Raw genomic sequence first — 18,902 nt, forward strand, 5'->3', positions numbered from 1 at the left:
CTTTAGTGCAGTTATAGAAAAGTGTTGAAAATGTATCTTCAAATGGTAAAGAAAGGAAAACCAATTCTTTATTGCATTTAACAGATGTAATGCTCAGCGTAACAATCTCTCAAAGACTTGCATCTATTCACTAAGTTTTGATCTTTAAAATGAACACACAGTGCCCTAAATTGATGTGTTTCTACCTATGTAGAAACTTCAAAAGTGATCAATTCAGTAAGTATCTGAGGGCCTACTTCAGAAAGAATACCTTTTCCATGTTCAGTAAGGGAAACATCTCTTGTACTTTTTCAGGCTCAATAAGATACTGTTCCGTAGCATGCCAGCGAGTTCGAGTCATTTGATATTTAAACTCATCCACCCTTTCAGGAGTTGTGGCAATTCTGATGCTTCCAGGCCGATGGAAGCCCACCGCCTGTTAGAATAATCACAAGAAAAGAATATTACAAATTGTCGTTAGGAAAAAAAAAAACTATGTGTTTTCTCCTCTAGCTTTTTGAAAAATGTGAGTGTGTGAGAAAAGATTTACTAAAAAAATGAAGTATCATAATATTGGTTAACATTTTAGCAAAAAGATACAGCAGAAAAATGGAGAAGAAAATGGCAAGCCGTTCCAGTATTTTTGCTAAGAAAGCCCCAAATGGGGTGGCAAAGAGTTGGACACAACTGAAATGACTGAACAACAATGGCAGAATAAAAACATAGGCACTACCATATTTGTATATTGATAAAAAGACATGAATATGCACATGCAGATTAGGAGAAAATCATGTGAAAGAGCATGAAATTGAGGAAACTATGTGGCAAGTGGGATCATGATTTGGTATTAGTATAAATCTGAAAGACAGGGACAGCTAGGTGGCCCAGTGGATAGAATGCTGTGCCTGGAGTCAGAAGGTTGTTGTTTAGTCGTTTTCAGTCATATCAACTCTTCATGCCCCCATTTGGGGTTTTCTTGGCAAGGGTACTGGGGTGGTTTGCCATTTCCTTCTCCAGTTCATTTTACAGATGAGGAAACTGAGCCAAACAGAGTTAAATGACTTGCCCAGGGCCACACAGCTAGTAAGTGTCTGTGGCTGAATTTGAACGCAGGAAGAGGAGTCTTCCTGACACCAGGCCCAGCACTTTATCCACTGCACACAAATAATAGTTAGATATTATTTCAGCTACATTATTTGTTAATTGTGAGCTTGCCTGGGAATTTATCCACCATTAAAAATATGGGAAAATGTGACCTGAATTTCAATTCAAAGCAACAGAAATGTATCTCTTCTTACTGTAGCTTTGAAGGTGAGCAAGGATTTCCTCCTGGCTCTGGCAGTGAAAACAGGGACTTCCATACTCCCACAATAGTGAGAGAAGCAGTCCCCATAGCAGGAATTGATATTGTCTTCAAAAGCCATAATTCACATGTACATGTATAAGCCATGTTGGAAAATTCTGACTCTTGGGAACTTCCAGTGATGATGATGATGATGGTGGTGGTGGTGATGCTGAAGCTGATGATGGTGATAACTATTTGTGTATGGGGGAAGGTAGTGATCAAGGAAATTTGTGATTAATGTGATGATTTTCCCAATCAACTTGATGAAATTAAAGGGAGAGAAGTATAGAGAAGAAGATCACATACTCTAAAGAATCTACAAAATTTCATCATCTGCCTTTGTTTGGAAACATATAGAGGTCACCTCCCCATGATTTGTTTTATTTTGTGTCCTGTAGGTCAGTCTTTCTCTTTGTCTCTCTTTAAAAAAAAAACAAAATACACAAACAAAAACTGTAAACACAGGATAATCAATTTCATTACTTTTTCTTTCTTGGTTACTTATACTTATTTAACTTTGTGTTTCTTTTGTTCATAAGTCAAATATTCTGCTCATGTCTAGTTTGTTGTTTGGGGTTTTTTTATAGGGGTGCCTCCAATGACTCTTTTGTGGAGCATCCATCTTTTTTTTTTAAAAAAACTAATGATTAGACTCAGATTTGAAGTATATCATTTTGAGTTACAGCTTAAGTTCCTTTACTTTCAGGATATACTGCTCCTTTTCCTTTTGTGCCTTTTTTGTAGCTGTAGAAAAATCTTATTAAATTCCTTTTATTTTCTGTTTGAAGGTATTTTTCCTGGCCACTGTTAAAACTTGTTGTTTTTTATTGAAATTGTTAAATTTAGCACTGTTTATCCTAGATTAGTATTTTATTATTTATTTCTTTCCTAGAAGTAATCTGTGGATTTTCTCAATTAGTTATATGTATTCAGAAGTTGTGACCAGTTTTCTTGGATTTGTCCCTGCATTGTGATATTCAGGTTTTTTGATGTGTCATGTTCTTCTGGGAGATCTGTAATCATTATTATATCTCTATGCTTCTTGTTTTTTGATGTCAATGGCTTTTGCTTGTATAGAATTTACATGTTCTTTTAAAATTGTTGCCCTTTGTTTCTCTTATGCCAGATAATTTCTGTCCATTTCAATATTCTTGAATTTCAAATTTGTTATTCTCTCCACTTCTTTTGAGAGATTATTCATTGTGGATTTAATTTTTCTCATCTGTTGAGTTTTAAGAGTCTGTCTCAAGAGCTCTAAATTCTGACCTATATTCATTTCTAATTCCTTCTTCTATGAATTTCACTTCTCTTTAGTTCCTTTTTGTTTTTCCATGTACTCTTGGAAATATACAAACTTCTGTATTTCATCAGTAATCTGTAACATCTGTAACATACAGTAACATCTGTAATTCATCAATTTTCTTTTGCTTTGTAATTTGTCAAGAGATAGCTTTGTATTCTCTTTGATAATTTATTACACATTTTTCAGGCTTTTGAGTTTTCACTGTTGATTTGTTTGGTTTTGCTCTGGGCTTTTAATGAGAAGTTTTCTCCAGAAATCTTTAGTGTTTCAACCTTAAAAAAAATTCCCCCATCACTCATGTTCTGGCTTCTATAAGTCTTTCTTGATGGGTACATCCCTGAGGGTAGGTTGCAAGGCTGCCTCCGGCTCCTCAAGCATTGGAACACATGGGATTTTCTGGTGGGAGTAATCCCAGGGCCAGGGTTGGGGCAGGGAAAGACTGGTCCCAGTTGGATTTAAGTCTCCTTTCCTTCAGACTTGGCAGAGCCATAGGTATTGGCCCCTGCTCCAGTTCTTCCTTTTGGTCTCCTCCTTTCCTTCTCATAACTGGGCTGAATCTGTATCTGCGCTTTTTCTGGGTTGGAGAAAGTAGAGTTTTTCAGACCACAGAGGCTCTATGGCCTTGAGATTCCTTAACCTAGGGCCAGACCCTAGGCAAAAGGCAGCACATTTTTAGTTCTCCCTTTTCTTCTTATTTAGATGGGCAAAGTTAGTGCTTGCGTCTTCCTGCTGGGTGGAAAGACAGTAGTGAATACGACAGAGTCTCTGTAGCAAGCGGAGAGGTTTTGCCGGGTCCCAGATAGAAAACCATAAGCCAGCTTGTGTTCCTGTTTCAGGAAGATGGAGGCTGATTCAGGAGGATTGCTGAGTGAATGCTTTAAGAATTAAAGTTGCCCAGTGTTGAATCATACAGATTTTATTCTTTTTCATAAAGTTTCAGCTGTTTTCTCCACATCTGGCACTTTTTCTTTTTAGGATTAGAGAGCTTAAAGGATCTGAGGAAAGTTATTAATATGTCAATTTGATAGTCACATGACTTTGAAGTCTACTAGGTCATTTTCGTCACCTCCCCATGGAAGGTATGTATGTGCATTTGTGCCTTGCAGAAAGTACATGGAGTACTCCTGATAACTGGCTGGATGCGATTCAAAAGTATGGACTTCTATCAAAGAAATTGTCCCTCTCTGTGTTCTATTAAAGCAAGCTGACAGACAAGCTCTCTCTCCCTTTTCACCTTCAGAAAACAAACTAAAGGACAACAGAGCAGACCTGGGGGGGAGGGCAGAATCTGTTCCCATGCATAGTTCCCTGCCCCCACTCTCCACCCTCCCTCAGCCCTGCTTATAGCAGAAATATATGGTGAAGGTAGACAGGTATTTGCATGTTCCCCAAGAGGATATTTAATTGACAATATACCTGAATTCTGGCTTCCTGTGTAGAGAAGGGGGAATTTTGAGTCCTCTAGTCAGAATGATTACAGAATCTAGCCTTCTAGCCAAAGAAGAGAAATCTCCTAAAGTGCAATAACTTTGGCGGCTTACTTCATGGGTAACTCCAAGTTTGAGTGTACCTGATTTGAAAATTCAGAGAATGGACTTTCTGGAGAGAGCAGGGAATTTCCTGATGCAATGAGCTCCCCAAAGAGGGAAAAGTATCAAAACATGTAATCCTGAGCAGTATCATATTTGAAGAGCAAGGTTGGGAAGTTCCTCAGGCAGCGAAGATCTGTCTAATGGGAAGGGGATTGCTTGTGCAGCAGCCCCCAGTGTATGTTTACCTTCCAGCAAAGTCCAAACTATAGGGTGGAAAAATGAGTCCTGACGGGACTGCCTAGAACTTTGTGGGGAAAGTGAGAATATCAAAGAGTTGCCCTGATAGCAACTCCAAGATCGGTTCCCTTCTTAGTGGTGGTGGTGGGTGCAGGGTAGGGGAGAGGAGGGTGGAGCTGATGGACTCTTTGAGTGCTTCACATATTTCTGCATCTGTTTATGGGCTCCTATGAATCCTTTGTGTCTCGTGCATTTTATGTGGGGTGAAATGAAATTAGGTCTCATACCTAATATTTGTACTATACCCTGAATGCAAGAAGTTTGGTATTCCTTTTACCTACACTTGGGGAAACACAGAGATGAACAATACCCTGAACATATCATCAGATTTTCTTGGAACTCCAGGTATTGGCAATGAGCCAAAAGGAAAAATTGATCCTTTGGGACCGATCTCCATTATTGGACTCAGTTTGTATGAGCCCAGAACCTTGGGCTAATGGTTGATAATTCAGAGGTTCCCAAAGTGGTCAGCATCATCTCCTGAGGGGTGCTGGAATGATCTAGGAGGAAGGTAGTAGCCTCAGGTACAATTGGGGGGCATTGAATAAAAATAAGGGAGCAGTGTAAGCATAAGGAAAGAGGAGAAGATAAGAAATTTTTGAAAAACAGTTTGTACATGTTTCATCTGTTGTGTAACAGAGTTAAAGTCATACTGATTTTCCAAATAAACACACAAAATGCAATATCAGTGGTCAAGTCCACTGACAGGTCTTAACAAGCAAGTGTTGGCAGCAGAGCCTATAGCGTATTGTCAGGAAGTCCAGCACGCATAAGCAGGAATATGAGTGTGTAATGATTTATTTACAATGTGGTACTACATGGCTATATGATGAAACATTGCACCATCAAAATTTCAATACAGGAAAAATTCACAAATTTACAATAAATTATTAAATTTAAGATGTGTCACTTTTTAAAAATATATTACATATATTTTTCAAAATGACACAAATTTCAAAAACCCATTAAGGGGTTAAAGAAAGTAGATTTCTAGGGGGCACTGAGCAACTTTTTTTAAAAGGGGGTAGTAGGCCAAATAAGTTTGGGAACTTCTGATATAGATTATACAACAATACGTTGCTAGGTGGCTCAATGTAGAGCACTAGACCTAGAGTTAGGAAAACCTGAATCCAAATCCAACCTAAATTCCAGCTAAAATTCTGCCTTCTATAGGAAGCCTTTCCAATCTCTCTTAGCTTTAGTGACTTCTCTTTATTAATTATGACCTATTTATCTTGTGTATATTTGCTTGTCTCCCCCATTAGATTGTGAGCTCAATGAGGACAAGGACTGTCATTTGTCTCTTCTTATATTCCCAGAGTTTAGCACAATACCTAATACATTGTTGTTGTTGTTGTTGTTTTTAGTCTTGTCTGACTGTTTATGACCATAACAAGCCAATGCCGTCCATAAGGTTTTCTTGGCAAAGATATGGAGTGGTTTGTCATTTCCTTCTCCAGTGAATTAAGACAAACAGAGGTTAAGTGACTTGCTCAGGGTCACACAGGTAGTAAGTGTGACCTGACTTGAACTGAGGTCTTCCTGACCCTAGGCCAAGCACTCTATCCACTGAGCCATCTAGCTGACTTTGCCTGGCACATAGTAGATGCTTAATAAATATTTATTGATTGATTCAATTGGATGTGATACTTAATTACCAGTTTGATGTTATTACCCCTTTCCCATTATTATCCCCCTCTCCATACTACAAACCACAAAAGTGGATTTTATAGGGTATATTTCCAATGGGAAAAGAGAATGTACAATTCAGGAATGATACAGAGGGCTCTGTGCTGCTAGCTAGGAATTAGGGATCAGATAATAAAAGTGAAGTAATAAAAGTAATAAAAGTGAAGTCTGGGGCCCTGATGCAAAGAAAGGTGTCTGAATCTATTTTGAGGAAGATCTGGATTCTCTAGAGGTTGACCAAGATAAGCAAGACCTAAGACCCAGGGCTGGAGTCTTCATAGTTTCTTTCTGATTTCTCACAAATCTTTGACCATTTCCTATTTGTCCCAAAGGTCTTCTCCACAGAAATAATGGAGAGGGTAAGTGGTGCTCACAATTAGGCATAATTAACAGGCTCAAAGGAAAAGAATATGTTTAAGGAGGTCAATGAGAATGAGAAAAGAGAAAGTACACACACACACACACACACATACACACACACACACACCCACACACACACACACACACATATATTTCATAGTGGGACTCTGCAATAGCAAGAAACATTGGAAAAAAAACATGAGTGCCATTTGGGGAAAAGCTGAACAAATTGGAATCTACAAATGTAATAGTATATAATAAGACTGTAAGAAATGACAAATTTTATGAAGAATTCTAAGAAACAGGGGAAGACATATAAACTGATGCAGAGTAAAGTAAAAACAAGATGATAACATATACAATAGCTACAATAATGTAAATGAAAACAGCACTAAAATGCAACCAACTTGAGATTAATTGAAATGACCAAGATTGTTCCCAAAGAAAAGAAAAGGAAATATACCTTTTTGGTATCAAGATGGATATGGAATGATAAATATACTGTCAAATGCAGTCACCTTGTTTTGTCAGTTGTTTTTTTGTTTACAGTTTTGTTTGATTTAAAGTAGGATGGGGGTATATTAGGCAATGATTATTATGATCCTTATAGTTCTTTTAAAAGACATGAATACAAGTTGTTAATTGGAGAAAAAAGAAAAGAGGAGCAAACAAATCACCACTCCAAGATTGAAAACCAAGAATTCACACTGGTAACTAGTGCAGAAGGATGACCAGAAAGTTATGAAATAGAATTTTAGACATCAGGGACAGAGCTGGGGATGAAGAAAGGTCTGCTTGGGTTAATGTCAGAAAATTATACTGGAGTGTGGAGTACACAGCATCAAAGAATGATAGTTTGTCTGGATCCAAACCTCCACCTTTTATGTCCTGGCCACACTTCCACCTCTCTGACATATGTCAGTGCCACTTTGGGCTGAACACTGTACATCTCTCAAATAGCCACAAAAAGGTGCCTTGGACTCATAGAATCATAGCCCAAAGAAATTGTGCTTCTGGCAAGTATAAGCTTTCACAAAAGTGGAAAACATAAAACAAACTATTATACTTAGTCACCTAATAGTTCTTGTTGTAACTAGAAAGATCTTTAAAGAAAATTTTTCTAGAATTACGAGATCAATCTGCCAGCATTTATTAAGCACCTCCTAAGTGCTAGACACTGTGCTAAATTTGGGGGATACAGAAAGAGGTAAAAGACAGCCCTCAAGGCAGAAACAGACAACATGCAAACAAATGTGTACAAAGAAGGCTGTATTCAAGGATATATAGGAAATAACAATGAGAGGGCACTAAGATTAAGAGGGTTTGGGGATGGTTTCCAGTAAAATATGAGATTTCAGTTGGAACTTAAAGGAAACCAAGGAAGTTGATAGTCAGAATGGAGTAGATGTTACAGGTATGGGAGACAGAGAAAATGCCTGGAGCTTAGTGATGGAGTGTCTTGTTCATGAAATAGCCAGGAGGCCAGGACACATGTCACTGTATTGAAGATTACATAGCAAGGAGTGAGGTGTGACATGGGAGGTAGGAAGGGGCTAGGATAACCTTTATAAAAAGGGCTTTGAATGCCAAATAGAGCATCCTTTATTTGATCCTGAAGGCAAAATGGAACCATTGAAATTTATTGAGTTGGGGGTGGGGTGTGACATGGTCAGACCTGTGTTTTAGGCAAATGAATGGAGGATGGATTGGAGTGGGGAGGCAGTTGAGGCAGACAGTCCACCAGCAGACTAGTCCAATAATCCAGTCAAGAGTTGATGAGGGCCTGCACTAGAGTGGTAGCAGTGTCAGAGGAGAGAAGGGGGCATATTCAAGAGACGTTGCAAAGGTGGAATTGACAGGCCTCAAGTGTGGAGAGTGAGAGATAGTGAGGAGTCCAGGATAACTCCTGGATTGCAAGCCTAGGAGACTAGGGGAATGGTTTTGCCCGGTACAGTAACAGGGAAGATAGTATGAGGGGTGGGTTTAGAGTTCTGTTTTGGATATATTGAGTTTAAGATGTCTACTGGACATCCAGTTTAAGACAACTGAAAGGCAGTTGGAGATGCCAGATTGCAAGTCAGCTGAGAAAGTTGGGTAGGATTTAAGAATCATCAGCATAAAGATAGTAATTTTGTCTATGGGAGCTGACATGATCACTAAGTGAAGGAGGGAGAAGAGGACCCAGGACAGAACCATGTGGTACTCCTACGGTTAGAGGGCATGATCTGGAAGAGGATCCAGCAAAGGAGCCTAAGAAGGAGTAGTTAGATAGGTAGGAACAGAACCAGGAGAGAGTGGTGTCCTGAAAACCTAGAGAGAAGAGAATATCAAGGAGGAGACAGGGATAAAAATGTGAAAGACTGTCAAGAGGTCATGGAGAATAAGGACTGAGAAGAGAATGGGCAACTAGGATATCATTAGTAACTTTGCAGAGAGCGGTTTCAGTGGAATGATAAGGTTGGAAGCTGAATTGCAAGGGGTTAAGTACAGAGTGAGAGGAGAGAAAGTGGAAGCAATTGTAGATGGCGTTTTTGAGGATTTTGGCTACAAAGGGCAGAAGAGATGTAGGATGAGAGTAGAAATGGAAGGATCAAGTGAGGGTTTTTTTCAGGATAGGGTAAATATGCACATGCTTGTTTGTAGATAGTAGGGAATGAGCCAGTAGATGAAGGGAAAGCTCTTTGGCACCTTGAATTCTGGGATCACTTATTTTAGATACTGTCCATTGGGCTACTAATGGTTTTTAAAAAATCTATAAAAACAGTCAGCATTTATTAAGCCTCTTCTCTGTGCCAGGCACTGTGCTAAGTACTGGGGATACAAAAAGAAGCAAAAGACAGTCCTTGCCCTCAAGGAGCTTATAATCTATTGGGAATAATAATACCTTCACTACCCTAGTGGATTATTGTGAGGCTCAAAAGAAATAACATATATAAAACTCTTTGTAAAGCTTAAAGCATGAAATAAACTTCAGTTGTTCTTGCCATTATTGTTGTTGAGACATTCGGAAAATCTGGCATATGTGACTTTCAGACAACTCAGAGGCCATATACAGAAAGACTTCTTCTGCATATAATACTGGTGTTTTGTTTTAAACACCAGTGACTTCCTATTTACTTTTTTTTTAAAGCAGGCAGAAAAACTGATTATATGAAGGCTAAATTCTAAGACATCATAGGTTGAATTGATTTTTAAATGAATCCTAGAGATTTCCACAGCACGCTCTAATCTGATTCCTACAATACATCATAATTGTGTGCTACTGATGTAATTGCATGTTCTCATACACACAGATGAGAAGAAGCAATAAAATTGAAAAGGAGAGCATTTCTCACCAGTTTAAATCTCTTTATGAACCTTGCTTATCAAAGCCAATGTTGATCTAAATAGGAATTCTTTCATTTAATCCATTTACCTGCCCAGTTTCTTCTTCCAGTTTTTCATAAAGCTTAATGCTGTAATAATGTATTTTCTTCAAGTTTATTCCAGGATGAAAATAAGTTGTTAAACCTGCCTTGGAAAAGTAAAAAAAAAATCAGCATCTTCAGAATTTTTATAGTTATTCATTATGAATTAAACAGCTAACACCACAGTATCCAATGATGGGCTCAGCTTGAATGGCACCTCCACCATAAAACTTTCCCTATTCTTTCAGCCCAACATGTATCTTTCTGTTTTCTGAACTTCTACAGCCCTTTTTGGACTTCTCATACACTAATGAGTCTCTTTTTTATTTAGAATTATTTCTATTTGACAACTAGGTTGTGTTGTGGTTAGAGCACTGAACTTAGAGTCACAAAGATCTGAATTCAAACCAGCCTTAGACACTTATTACCTTTGTGACACTATCTGCCTCAGTTTCCTCAACTGTAAAATGGGGATAATAAAAATACCTACCTCCCAGGGTTGTTGTGAAATTAAAATGAGATTGTATGTATAAAGCACTTTGTAAAGCTCAGAAAGCTATGTAATGCTTTTAGAAGTGGTGTTAAGAGGGGGCAGCTAGGTGGTGCAGTGGATAGAGCACCAGCCCTGGATTCAGGAGGACCTGAGTTCAAATCAGGCCTCAGACACTTGACACTTAGTAGCTGTGTGACCCTGGGCAAGTCACTTAACCCCATTGCCTAACCAAAAAAAAAAAGAAGTGGTGTTAAAGAATATCATAGAAGAAATATGTGACCATGTGTGCAGCATGACTAGCTCTAGCATTCCACTGATACCCATAAAATATAAAAGAAAAAAACCCTCGAAAGTCCTTGGTCCTTTGGGTGAATACTTTGCAGATCTGTGCAGTGACATCAAGAATTAAATAGAATAAGGAGTCATGGGTGAGTTTTGATCTGCTCCCAATGGAATCTCCACACATCCGTGAGATCCCAGATCAAATGAATTATTGAAGTAAATGTGCAACTTATTTCTTCTACTAGATTGGAAACTCCTTGAGGGCAAGGGATTAATCACTAAATTTCAGGCTGTGTCTTTCATACAGAGTGTCCCAAAAGTATTAGGATAGTTTTAAGCTTTAATAGCATAAAAAAATGCCCTAAAACTTTTGGGACAGTCTGTATATCTATCAGTGAATAAATGAATAATGTAAAGTACCAGGTTTAGTCCTTCAGAATAAGATATTGTGAAGATGTGACAAATTTATGAGTTTCATTGACATCAATTCAAACAAGCAAACAAAAAAAAAAAGATCAAAAAGCATTTATTAAAGCATCATGTGCAAGTCACCATTGAATTGGTCTCTGTCCCCAACATGAACAAAAATAAATATAATACAAAGTAGTCTAGGAAATTATGAGGCCAGAGGGTACATTTTCAGCAAGAGATATCCCAGGAACAAAGTAATCATTATGAATTCAACAGTGTATACTTCTTCAAAATACAATTATTTGCAGTAATTGCAAGTGTGGAGATTGTATTGGAGTGGACCAGGCTTGTGATTTCACTGATATAGCCAACTCCCAGTGATCAGCTCTATAGGGTCAGTGAAGAGGAGTTGGTAATGAAGCAAGGGGTTTGATAGAAAAAGCAATGAACTGGTCAGCCCCACCTGGGTAAGAGTTTCAGCTCTGCCACTTAACTGGCTGTGTGAATTTAGGTCACTTCATCTCAGATTCCTTCTCTGGGGACCAGAATTTAAACATTCCCCACATACTTCAAAGGATTGTTGTGATGGAAATGCCATAAATGTTAGAACTATTCTTCTTTTGGGGAGGTAAATAAGTAAACAAAGGCTTCGAAGGCTGCCAAACAGTTTAGACTAGAGGATCCTCCTTCAATAAAAATTCTACTGACAGCAAAAGATTCTCCTTCTTGCCCTTTGTCAAATTTAATGATTTATCCAAGGTCTCACAGTAAGAAGCGACAGAGCTGGGATTAAACCCAAGTTATCTGATTCCAAAATGAAAAAAGTCTCTTCCCTTTAGTTTACATTTAATATAGACTCTGTAGGGCTTCCTAACCTGGGTTTGTGGACCTTTTTTTAAATATTGTAATTATTTTATTTTATAAAATTGGTTTCCTTTGTAATCCCATGCATTTTATCTTATGAATTTAAAAACAGCATTCTGAAAGGGGTCCATAGGTTTTATCAGACTGTCAGTGGGAAAAGGTCAAGAAACCCTGGTATGGAAAAAGAGTAGTATAATTGGCCTTTGAGTCAGGAAAGATGTGGGTTCAAATTTTGCCTGACACATATTGGCTATGTGATCCTGGCCAAAACCCAAATCTTAATGGCCCCAAACATCTCACTAAGATTGTAAATTTCAGAGGGGGCACCCACCTACATTAATAGTGGGAGTTTTTTTTTAATATGGGAGTTCCCTAACAAGGGAAAAGGGGGGGAAATCATAGGTAATGAGTTTATGGTAGAAAGTGGAGAATAAGGGCAGGAGTGATGTCTTAATTATATGTACATCTCCATCTTATCTCCGTTCCCTAGCACAATGCCCTGAACATAGTAGAGGCTCATTAAATGATTGCTGAATGAGTGAATTGGTTAATCTTAGTTTTCTTACTGCATGCCATGTAGATCCAGCAGTGAGTTCCGATGCTTCCAAAAGCACCACATCCTTCATCCCAGCTTTGGCCAGATGGTAAGCTAGGCTCACACCAACACAGCCACCTCCAATGATTACTGTCTCTGCTGTGTCTTTCCATCTTGTTTCCGAAAAGGAAGATGCTTTCCCTTCTCTGAAAAACAATTTAAAAGTCATTTATCTTCCATATTCCTTCTTCATATAGATTCAAGTCATTTCTTATATGTAAATGCTTCTCTGAAATCCAAGGAGGCAGGTACTATATGGACTTACAGTACATCTAACTCTTGGAGAATTGGGGTAAGTAGCAATAGTTGATTAATTAAAACCATCAAGAATTGAGAATTTTTTAAAACAGAGGTAACTAGGTGGCACAATGAATAGAACTCAAGTCTTCCTAACTCCAATTCCAGTATTCTGTGGTGCAGTGGATAGAGTACTGGTCCTGGAGTCAGGAAGAGTCCTCTTCATAAGTTTAAATCCAGCCTCAGACACTTACTAGCTGTGTGACCCTGGGCAAGTCACTTAACCCTGTTTGCCTCAGTTCCTCATCTATAAAATGAGCTGAAGAAGGAAATGACAAACCATGCCAAGAAAATAGCAACCATGCCAAGAAAATCCCAAATGGGATCATGAAGAGTCAGACACAACTGAAATGATTCAACAGTAACAACAAAAAACCACTGTCCCACCCATCACTCTCTATTACTTATTCATATACATTGTGCTGACCTCACATACTCAGTTATTTCCAATGCTGTATTTATGGTCCCAAGGCTTTCTCTATTAAATGTCCTGCTCTTACAAAAAAAGGAAAAATAAGGCCGGAAACCCAAATTATTTGACTTATGGTGGATTGATTTATTTACTAGATAAGTGTTTTTGAAACTTTCCTTTGTCATGCCCCAAGCTTCAGGTGCTATGAGTTAACTCTCAAAAGCTCTTTCTTCTTTTTTGTGTTAGTTGTTCCCTGGTCTCCATGTCAAACAGCTAATGAGGGTTGATTTGCCTTTGATGTCTTGCTTTCACAGTCTCTCAAAGCTTATCTTTTATCCTCTTGCACTCTTAGATCCTTTCCCTTCATTTTATTTCATATATTATGGATTCCTTACTATCTTGTTCTTAGTCATCAAGTTCCTTCTTCCTGCCAATAGCTTCCACTCCAGAGGACCCCATCATATACAATGTGAATCATAAGGTTTCCTGCTTTGCACAATATTGAAAACAAATATGAGCCTGAAAAGATCATCAAATATTTATTTTCCCCAAATTTCAAGTAATTTGAATTATCTCCCTTATTTTGAATGAGAAGAGCCTGGTAGTTAAATTCTGTTCTGTCCCTAAATATTTTCAATTTAATTTTAATTTTATTTTTTCTCAATTACATGTAAACAATTTTAAACTTTTTTTGAGTCCCATACTTTCTCCCTCCCCCTTCCTTGAGAAGGCAAGTGATTTGATACAGATTTTATGTGCAGTCATGCCAAAAAGTTCCATATTAGCCATGTTGCAAAAGGAAATGCAATCTGTCCCTAAATTTTAAAAAAGATTATCAACTTAGAACTGGAAGAGTTTTTTTAGGTAATTTAATCCCATCCCAACATTTATAGATGGGGAAACTGAGGCCCAGAGATATATCTTGTCAAAGGTCACACAGGCAACAAGTGTGAGACTTGGGATTCTTCTTCTTCTTCTTCTTCTTCTTCTTCTTCTTCCTTCTCCTTCTCCTCTTCCTCCTCCTCCTGTTCCCTGTTATTTAATTGGTATAGGCAACTCACACTGTAGAAATTCCATCTACCAAGATCAGTCAGTAGTACATACTCTACAGTTTACAGAGTTGACTGAAGCACTGAAAAGTTAAAAGTAAAAAAAAAGCCACTCCTACCTTGAAGAGTAATGTAAAATGGTCACAAATCCAAAAAGAAATCTTGGAAGAACTTAAAAAGTAACTAAAATATCAAATACGAGAGAATGAGGAAAAATTAGGAAAAAATAAAAGCAATTCAAGAAAATTACAAAAAGTTAGTTAACCAATTAGGAACTCAAGACAGTAAAAAACACCTGCCAAAACAAACCCAGGAACTATACAAACAAAATTGTTTTTAAAAAATTTACACAAATAAAATCAGATTTAAATAACTGGAGAGATATTAATTGTCCTTGGGTACACAGGGCCAATATAATAAAAATGAGAATTTTACCCAAACTAACATACATTTAATGTCATCCCAATTAAATTACCAAAAAATTAATTTGCTAAATTAGAAAAAATGACAAAATTCATTTGGAAAAACAAAAAGTCAAGAATATCAAAGGAAATAATGGGGAAAAAAAGTATAAAGGAAGGAGGCTTAGCAGTAGCAATCTTAAACTGTTTTATAAGGCAGTAATTATCAAAACTCATTGGTACTGGCTAAGAAATAGAAAGGTAGATCAATGGAGTAGAATAGATACACAATTTACAAAAGCAAATAAACATAACAACCTTGTACTCGACAAGTGTAAAGACTTAAGATTTTGGGATAAGAATTCATTATTTAGTAAAAATTTGTTGGGAAAACTGGAAAAATGGTATGGCAGAAATTAGACATGGACAAATGTCTCACACCATTTACCAAGATAAGGTCAAAATGGATACATGACCTAGATATAAAGAGAGATTTTACAAGAAAAGTAGAAGAACATGGGGCATGTTACTTATCAGACTTGTGGATAGGTGAACACTTTATGAATAAATAAGAGATAGCATAATTAGGTATAAAATGGGTAATTTTGATTACATTAAATTTAAAAAGGGTTGTACAAATAAAACAAATATAGCCAAGATTAGGAGAAAAGCAGAAAATTGGGGGAAATTTTTGTAGTTTATCAAATAAAGGTCTTATGTCTAAATATATAAAGAACTTTGTCAAATATAGAAGAATACAAGTCATTCCCCAGTTGATAAATGGTCAAAGGATATGATCAGGCAGTTTTTCAACAAAGAAATCAAAACAATTTAGTCATATAAAAATATTCTAAATCATTATTGATTAGAGAAATGCAGATTAAAACAATTTTGAGATATCATTTTACACCTACCAGATTGGTTAAAATGATAGAAGGGAAAAGTGACAAATGTTGAAAAGGATGTGGAAAAATTGGTATACTAATTCACTGTTGGAGGAATTGTGAAATGATCCAACCATTTTGGAGAGCAATCTGGAATTATGCCCAAAGAGTTATTAAACTACCTATACCCTTTGACCCAGTAATACTACTACTTGGTCTATTTGAAGATGATTAGAGAAAAAAGGAAAAGCACTTATATGTCCTAGAATGTTTATAGCAACTCTCTTTGTGGTGACAAAGAACTAGAAATTGCAGGAATGCCCACCAGTTGGGGAATGGCTAAACAAGTTGTGGTATGTGCCTGCGATGGAATACTACTGTGCTGTAAGAAATGATGAGCTCAATGATTTTAGAAAAATGTGGAAAGACTTGTGAGAAATAATGAAGAGTGAAATGAGAAGAACCAAGAGAACATTGTATACAGTAACAGAATGACTTCAAGTGAATAAGTTATTTTTGTCTATTATAAATACCCGAATTAACTATAAAGGATATATGAAGGAAGACATTATCTGCATCCAGAGAAAGAACTAATAAATAGAAGTATATATAGAATAAATTGATGTGTGTGTGTGTGTATGTGTGTAAATCTATTTGTAGCCATCTCTGAGGGAAAGAGGAAAGAGAAGAAATAAAAGAAAAAAATTTACATGATAATTTTTTGTACATTTAAAAGGAATAGCAAGTTGTCCATAGTAAATTTGCAGTTTCATGTACAATCATCTTTTTTTATTATACTATGTTATGGAAATGCTTGTTTTATTCCATAAATTAAAAATAAAAGGAAAAAAAGATTTCTTCAGGGTCACACAACTAGCATGTGTCAGAGGTAGGACTAGAACTCTGAGGGCCTTTCTTACTCTGAGAAGTCTACCTAACTACCATACCACACTATCTCTCTTCTATACCACAGTACTCAATATAAAGATCCATTTTTCTTTATTCTTTTAACTGTTCTTTAAGCTATAACTTTTTATCATCTCCTTTTGTACTTTGAACCAAAACAACATGTTCCATGTTTTTGTGGATTGGCTATTTTCCATAGCAAATTAATTTTTAAACCTCAGACACGTGTATTTCTCAGTGGGGATACAGAAGTGTAGAATATCAGAACTGAAATTTGATCTTAGAAATTATCTTGTTCAACTCCCTCCTTTTACAAATAAAAAAAGTGAGACACAGAGAGCAAACAACTTACCTAAGCCCCTGGGTTAGTGGATAAAAGAGCTTAGATTAGAACCTGGTCTCTTCACCCTGACAGATAGGTGGTACAGTGGATAGAGCACTGGGCTTGGATTCAGGAAGAGCTGAGTTCAAATCTGACCTTATATTAGCTATGTTACCCTGGACAAGTCACTTAAACCTCTGCCTCAGGTTCCCCAATTGTAAAATTGGGATAATTAATAACATGTACCTTGTGGGGTTGTAGTAAATATCAAACGAGTAAAGCACTTAGCACAGTGCCTTATCACATTGTAGGTATTTAACAAATGCTTTTTTTCCTTTTTTAATTCCCAGTCTAGTGCTCTTTGTTAAAACATTTCATTGAAGATTTGTAAAGCTGTCTGCCCATTACATGAAAATATGATTTATTTCCTTTCTAGAATTTCATAAGAATTTTGGCCAAAGAGAGAGAGAGAGTACTTAAATATTTTGATAGCCAGTTAAGGAAAGTATGAATGTAGAAATACAAGCATAGCCTTTTCTATTCAAACAGGATCAAAAATTAACTATTTGTTTATTACAGAAGCATCAGATTTAGAACTATAAGCGACCCAAGAAAACAACCAGAGCAATCCCCTTATTTTATATATAGGAAACTAAGACCCACAGAAACCAAGTGACTTGGTCATGCACAAGTACAACAAACAAGAGGCAGATCTCAGACTGGGATTGTGTTCTCCAACTCTACTCCTTTCACTGGAGCTACACCATATTTTTCTTCTTCCACCTATGTCATATTGGGTGACTCCTTTTTTGTCACTTTAATCTAACCACCCTCCCAAATAAACATCATTTGTCATCTGAAAAGACAGTTGTGTTTACACAGCACAAAGTAAAACAGAGACTTTCTGATTATCTGGTTAATATAATAAAGCAGTTACCAAAATGGGATTTGTGAGCATAAATTTTCTTATTTAACTGTCAGCAAGTAATCCTTTTAACCGCGGATCAATTCATCTCTGCAAAATCTTTATTTCACTCTTAGTAGTGAACAGAGTCAACAACTCAACAACTGTTGATTGGCTGCATACAAGTACCAGGTGAGAAGCATTGTGGGGTAAAGGAGAGAGAGAGAGCCGTCATGGGAGTCAGGAAGATTCCCACCTCTGACGCTTACTGGCTGTCTGACTCAGGGCAAGCCAGGTAACCTCTCAGTGTCTTGGGCAACTTTATAAGACTCTAAGTTGCAAAGAAGATGCCCCTCTGCGTTGATAGCTCCTGTTGCTCACTGAAAGCTCCCTACACAGGTGGGGGAGGGAATGCCAAGTACCGGTCGCTGGGAATACAAAGAAGAAAAAATATGCCGTCCTTTCCCTCAAGGAGTTTGCACTATATATTATTCAGATTAGAGAAATTGTATTAAATTAAACCGTCATATGAGCTAAGTGGCACTTCCTAAAGTGAAGGCTCTTGACCTGTAAGAATGGCAATATTAAAAAGCAAAGACGCTCTGCTACCAGCCTTAAATCCTATGGTTGTACTCAGAAACGATAAATTGCAAAGGAGTTGGACAGCTCCACCTCTCCCTCCCGCGACTTTGTTCAGCCTTTTAGAAACACAGACTGAACTTTCAGCTCTTTCTTCTCCAACACTTCCACCTTCACCTGTCATCCCCCTCTCCAGCCCAGTCCCAAGCAGGCCCAGGGCTCCGATTTCTAGCACTCACCCTTCCTGGAAGGGGAGCCTGCTGCTGCTGCGGCACACTGACCGCAGCCAGCTGCCCGGGGTCAAGGTGGACTCCACTGTTCGCAGCTGAAACCTTAGCTGCTTCAGGCCACCCAGAAGCATGGCTTGGGTATAGGAGGACAGGCTGACTTCAGGAAACGTGCAGCCCCTTAACAATTCCCAGGTGTCTCCTGAAGCAACGATCCTGGACGTTTCTGAGCAATCAAGCCCCCCGGTTCTAGTAATGGCTCCCTGAGGGCAGCATGCGGTTCGGCCCAGGACTAATGTTGAACAACTCCCGGGGGTGGCCTAGGACCCACCCCTATCCCGATGTGGGCGGGAGAAAGAGGAAG

The 18,902-nt window shown here is 37.7% G+C and overlaps 1 protein-coding gene across 1 annotated transcript in view; it reads right to left on the reverse strand.

The window, feature by feature from the left end:
* Positions 1 to 18,818, reverse strand: part of DMGDH (dimethylglycine dehydrogenase) — a 102,567-nt gene extending 83,749 nt beyond the window's left edge. The window contains exons 1-4 of the mRNA XM_027863615.1: positions 18,551 to 18,818; positions 12,529 to 12,703; positions 9,921 to 10,019; positions 251 to 415 (exon numbers count right to left, since the gene is read on the reverse strand). Coding sequence (XP_027719416.1) covers positions 251 to 415; positions 9,921 to 10,019; positions 12,529 to 12,703; positions 18,551 to 18,672 — 561 coding nt within the window. The 5' untranslated portion in view covers positions 18,673 to 18,818. The remainder of the gene's footprint in view (positions 1 to 250; positions 416 to 9,920; positions 10,020 to 12,528; positions 12,704 to 18,550) is intronic.
* Between the last annotated feature and the right edge of the window lie 84 nt (positions 18,819 to 18,902).

The sequence above is a fragment of the Vombatus ursinus genome, unplaced genomic scaffold, assembly GCF_900497805.2.
Source record: "Vombatus ursinus unplaced genomic scaffold, bare-nosed wombat genome assembly UNPS02014772.1, whole genome shotgun sequence".
In the NCBI taxonomy this organism is placed as follows: Eukaryota; Metazoa; Chordata; class Mammalia; order Diprotodontia; family Vombatidae; genus Vombatus; species Vombatus ursinus.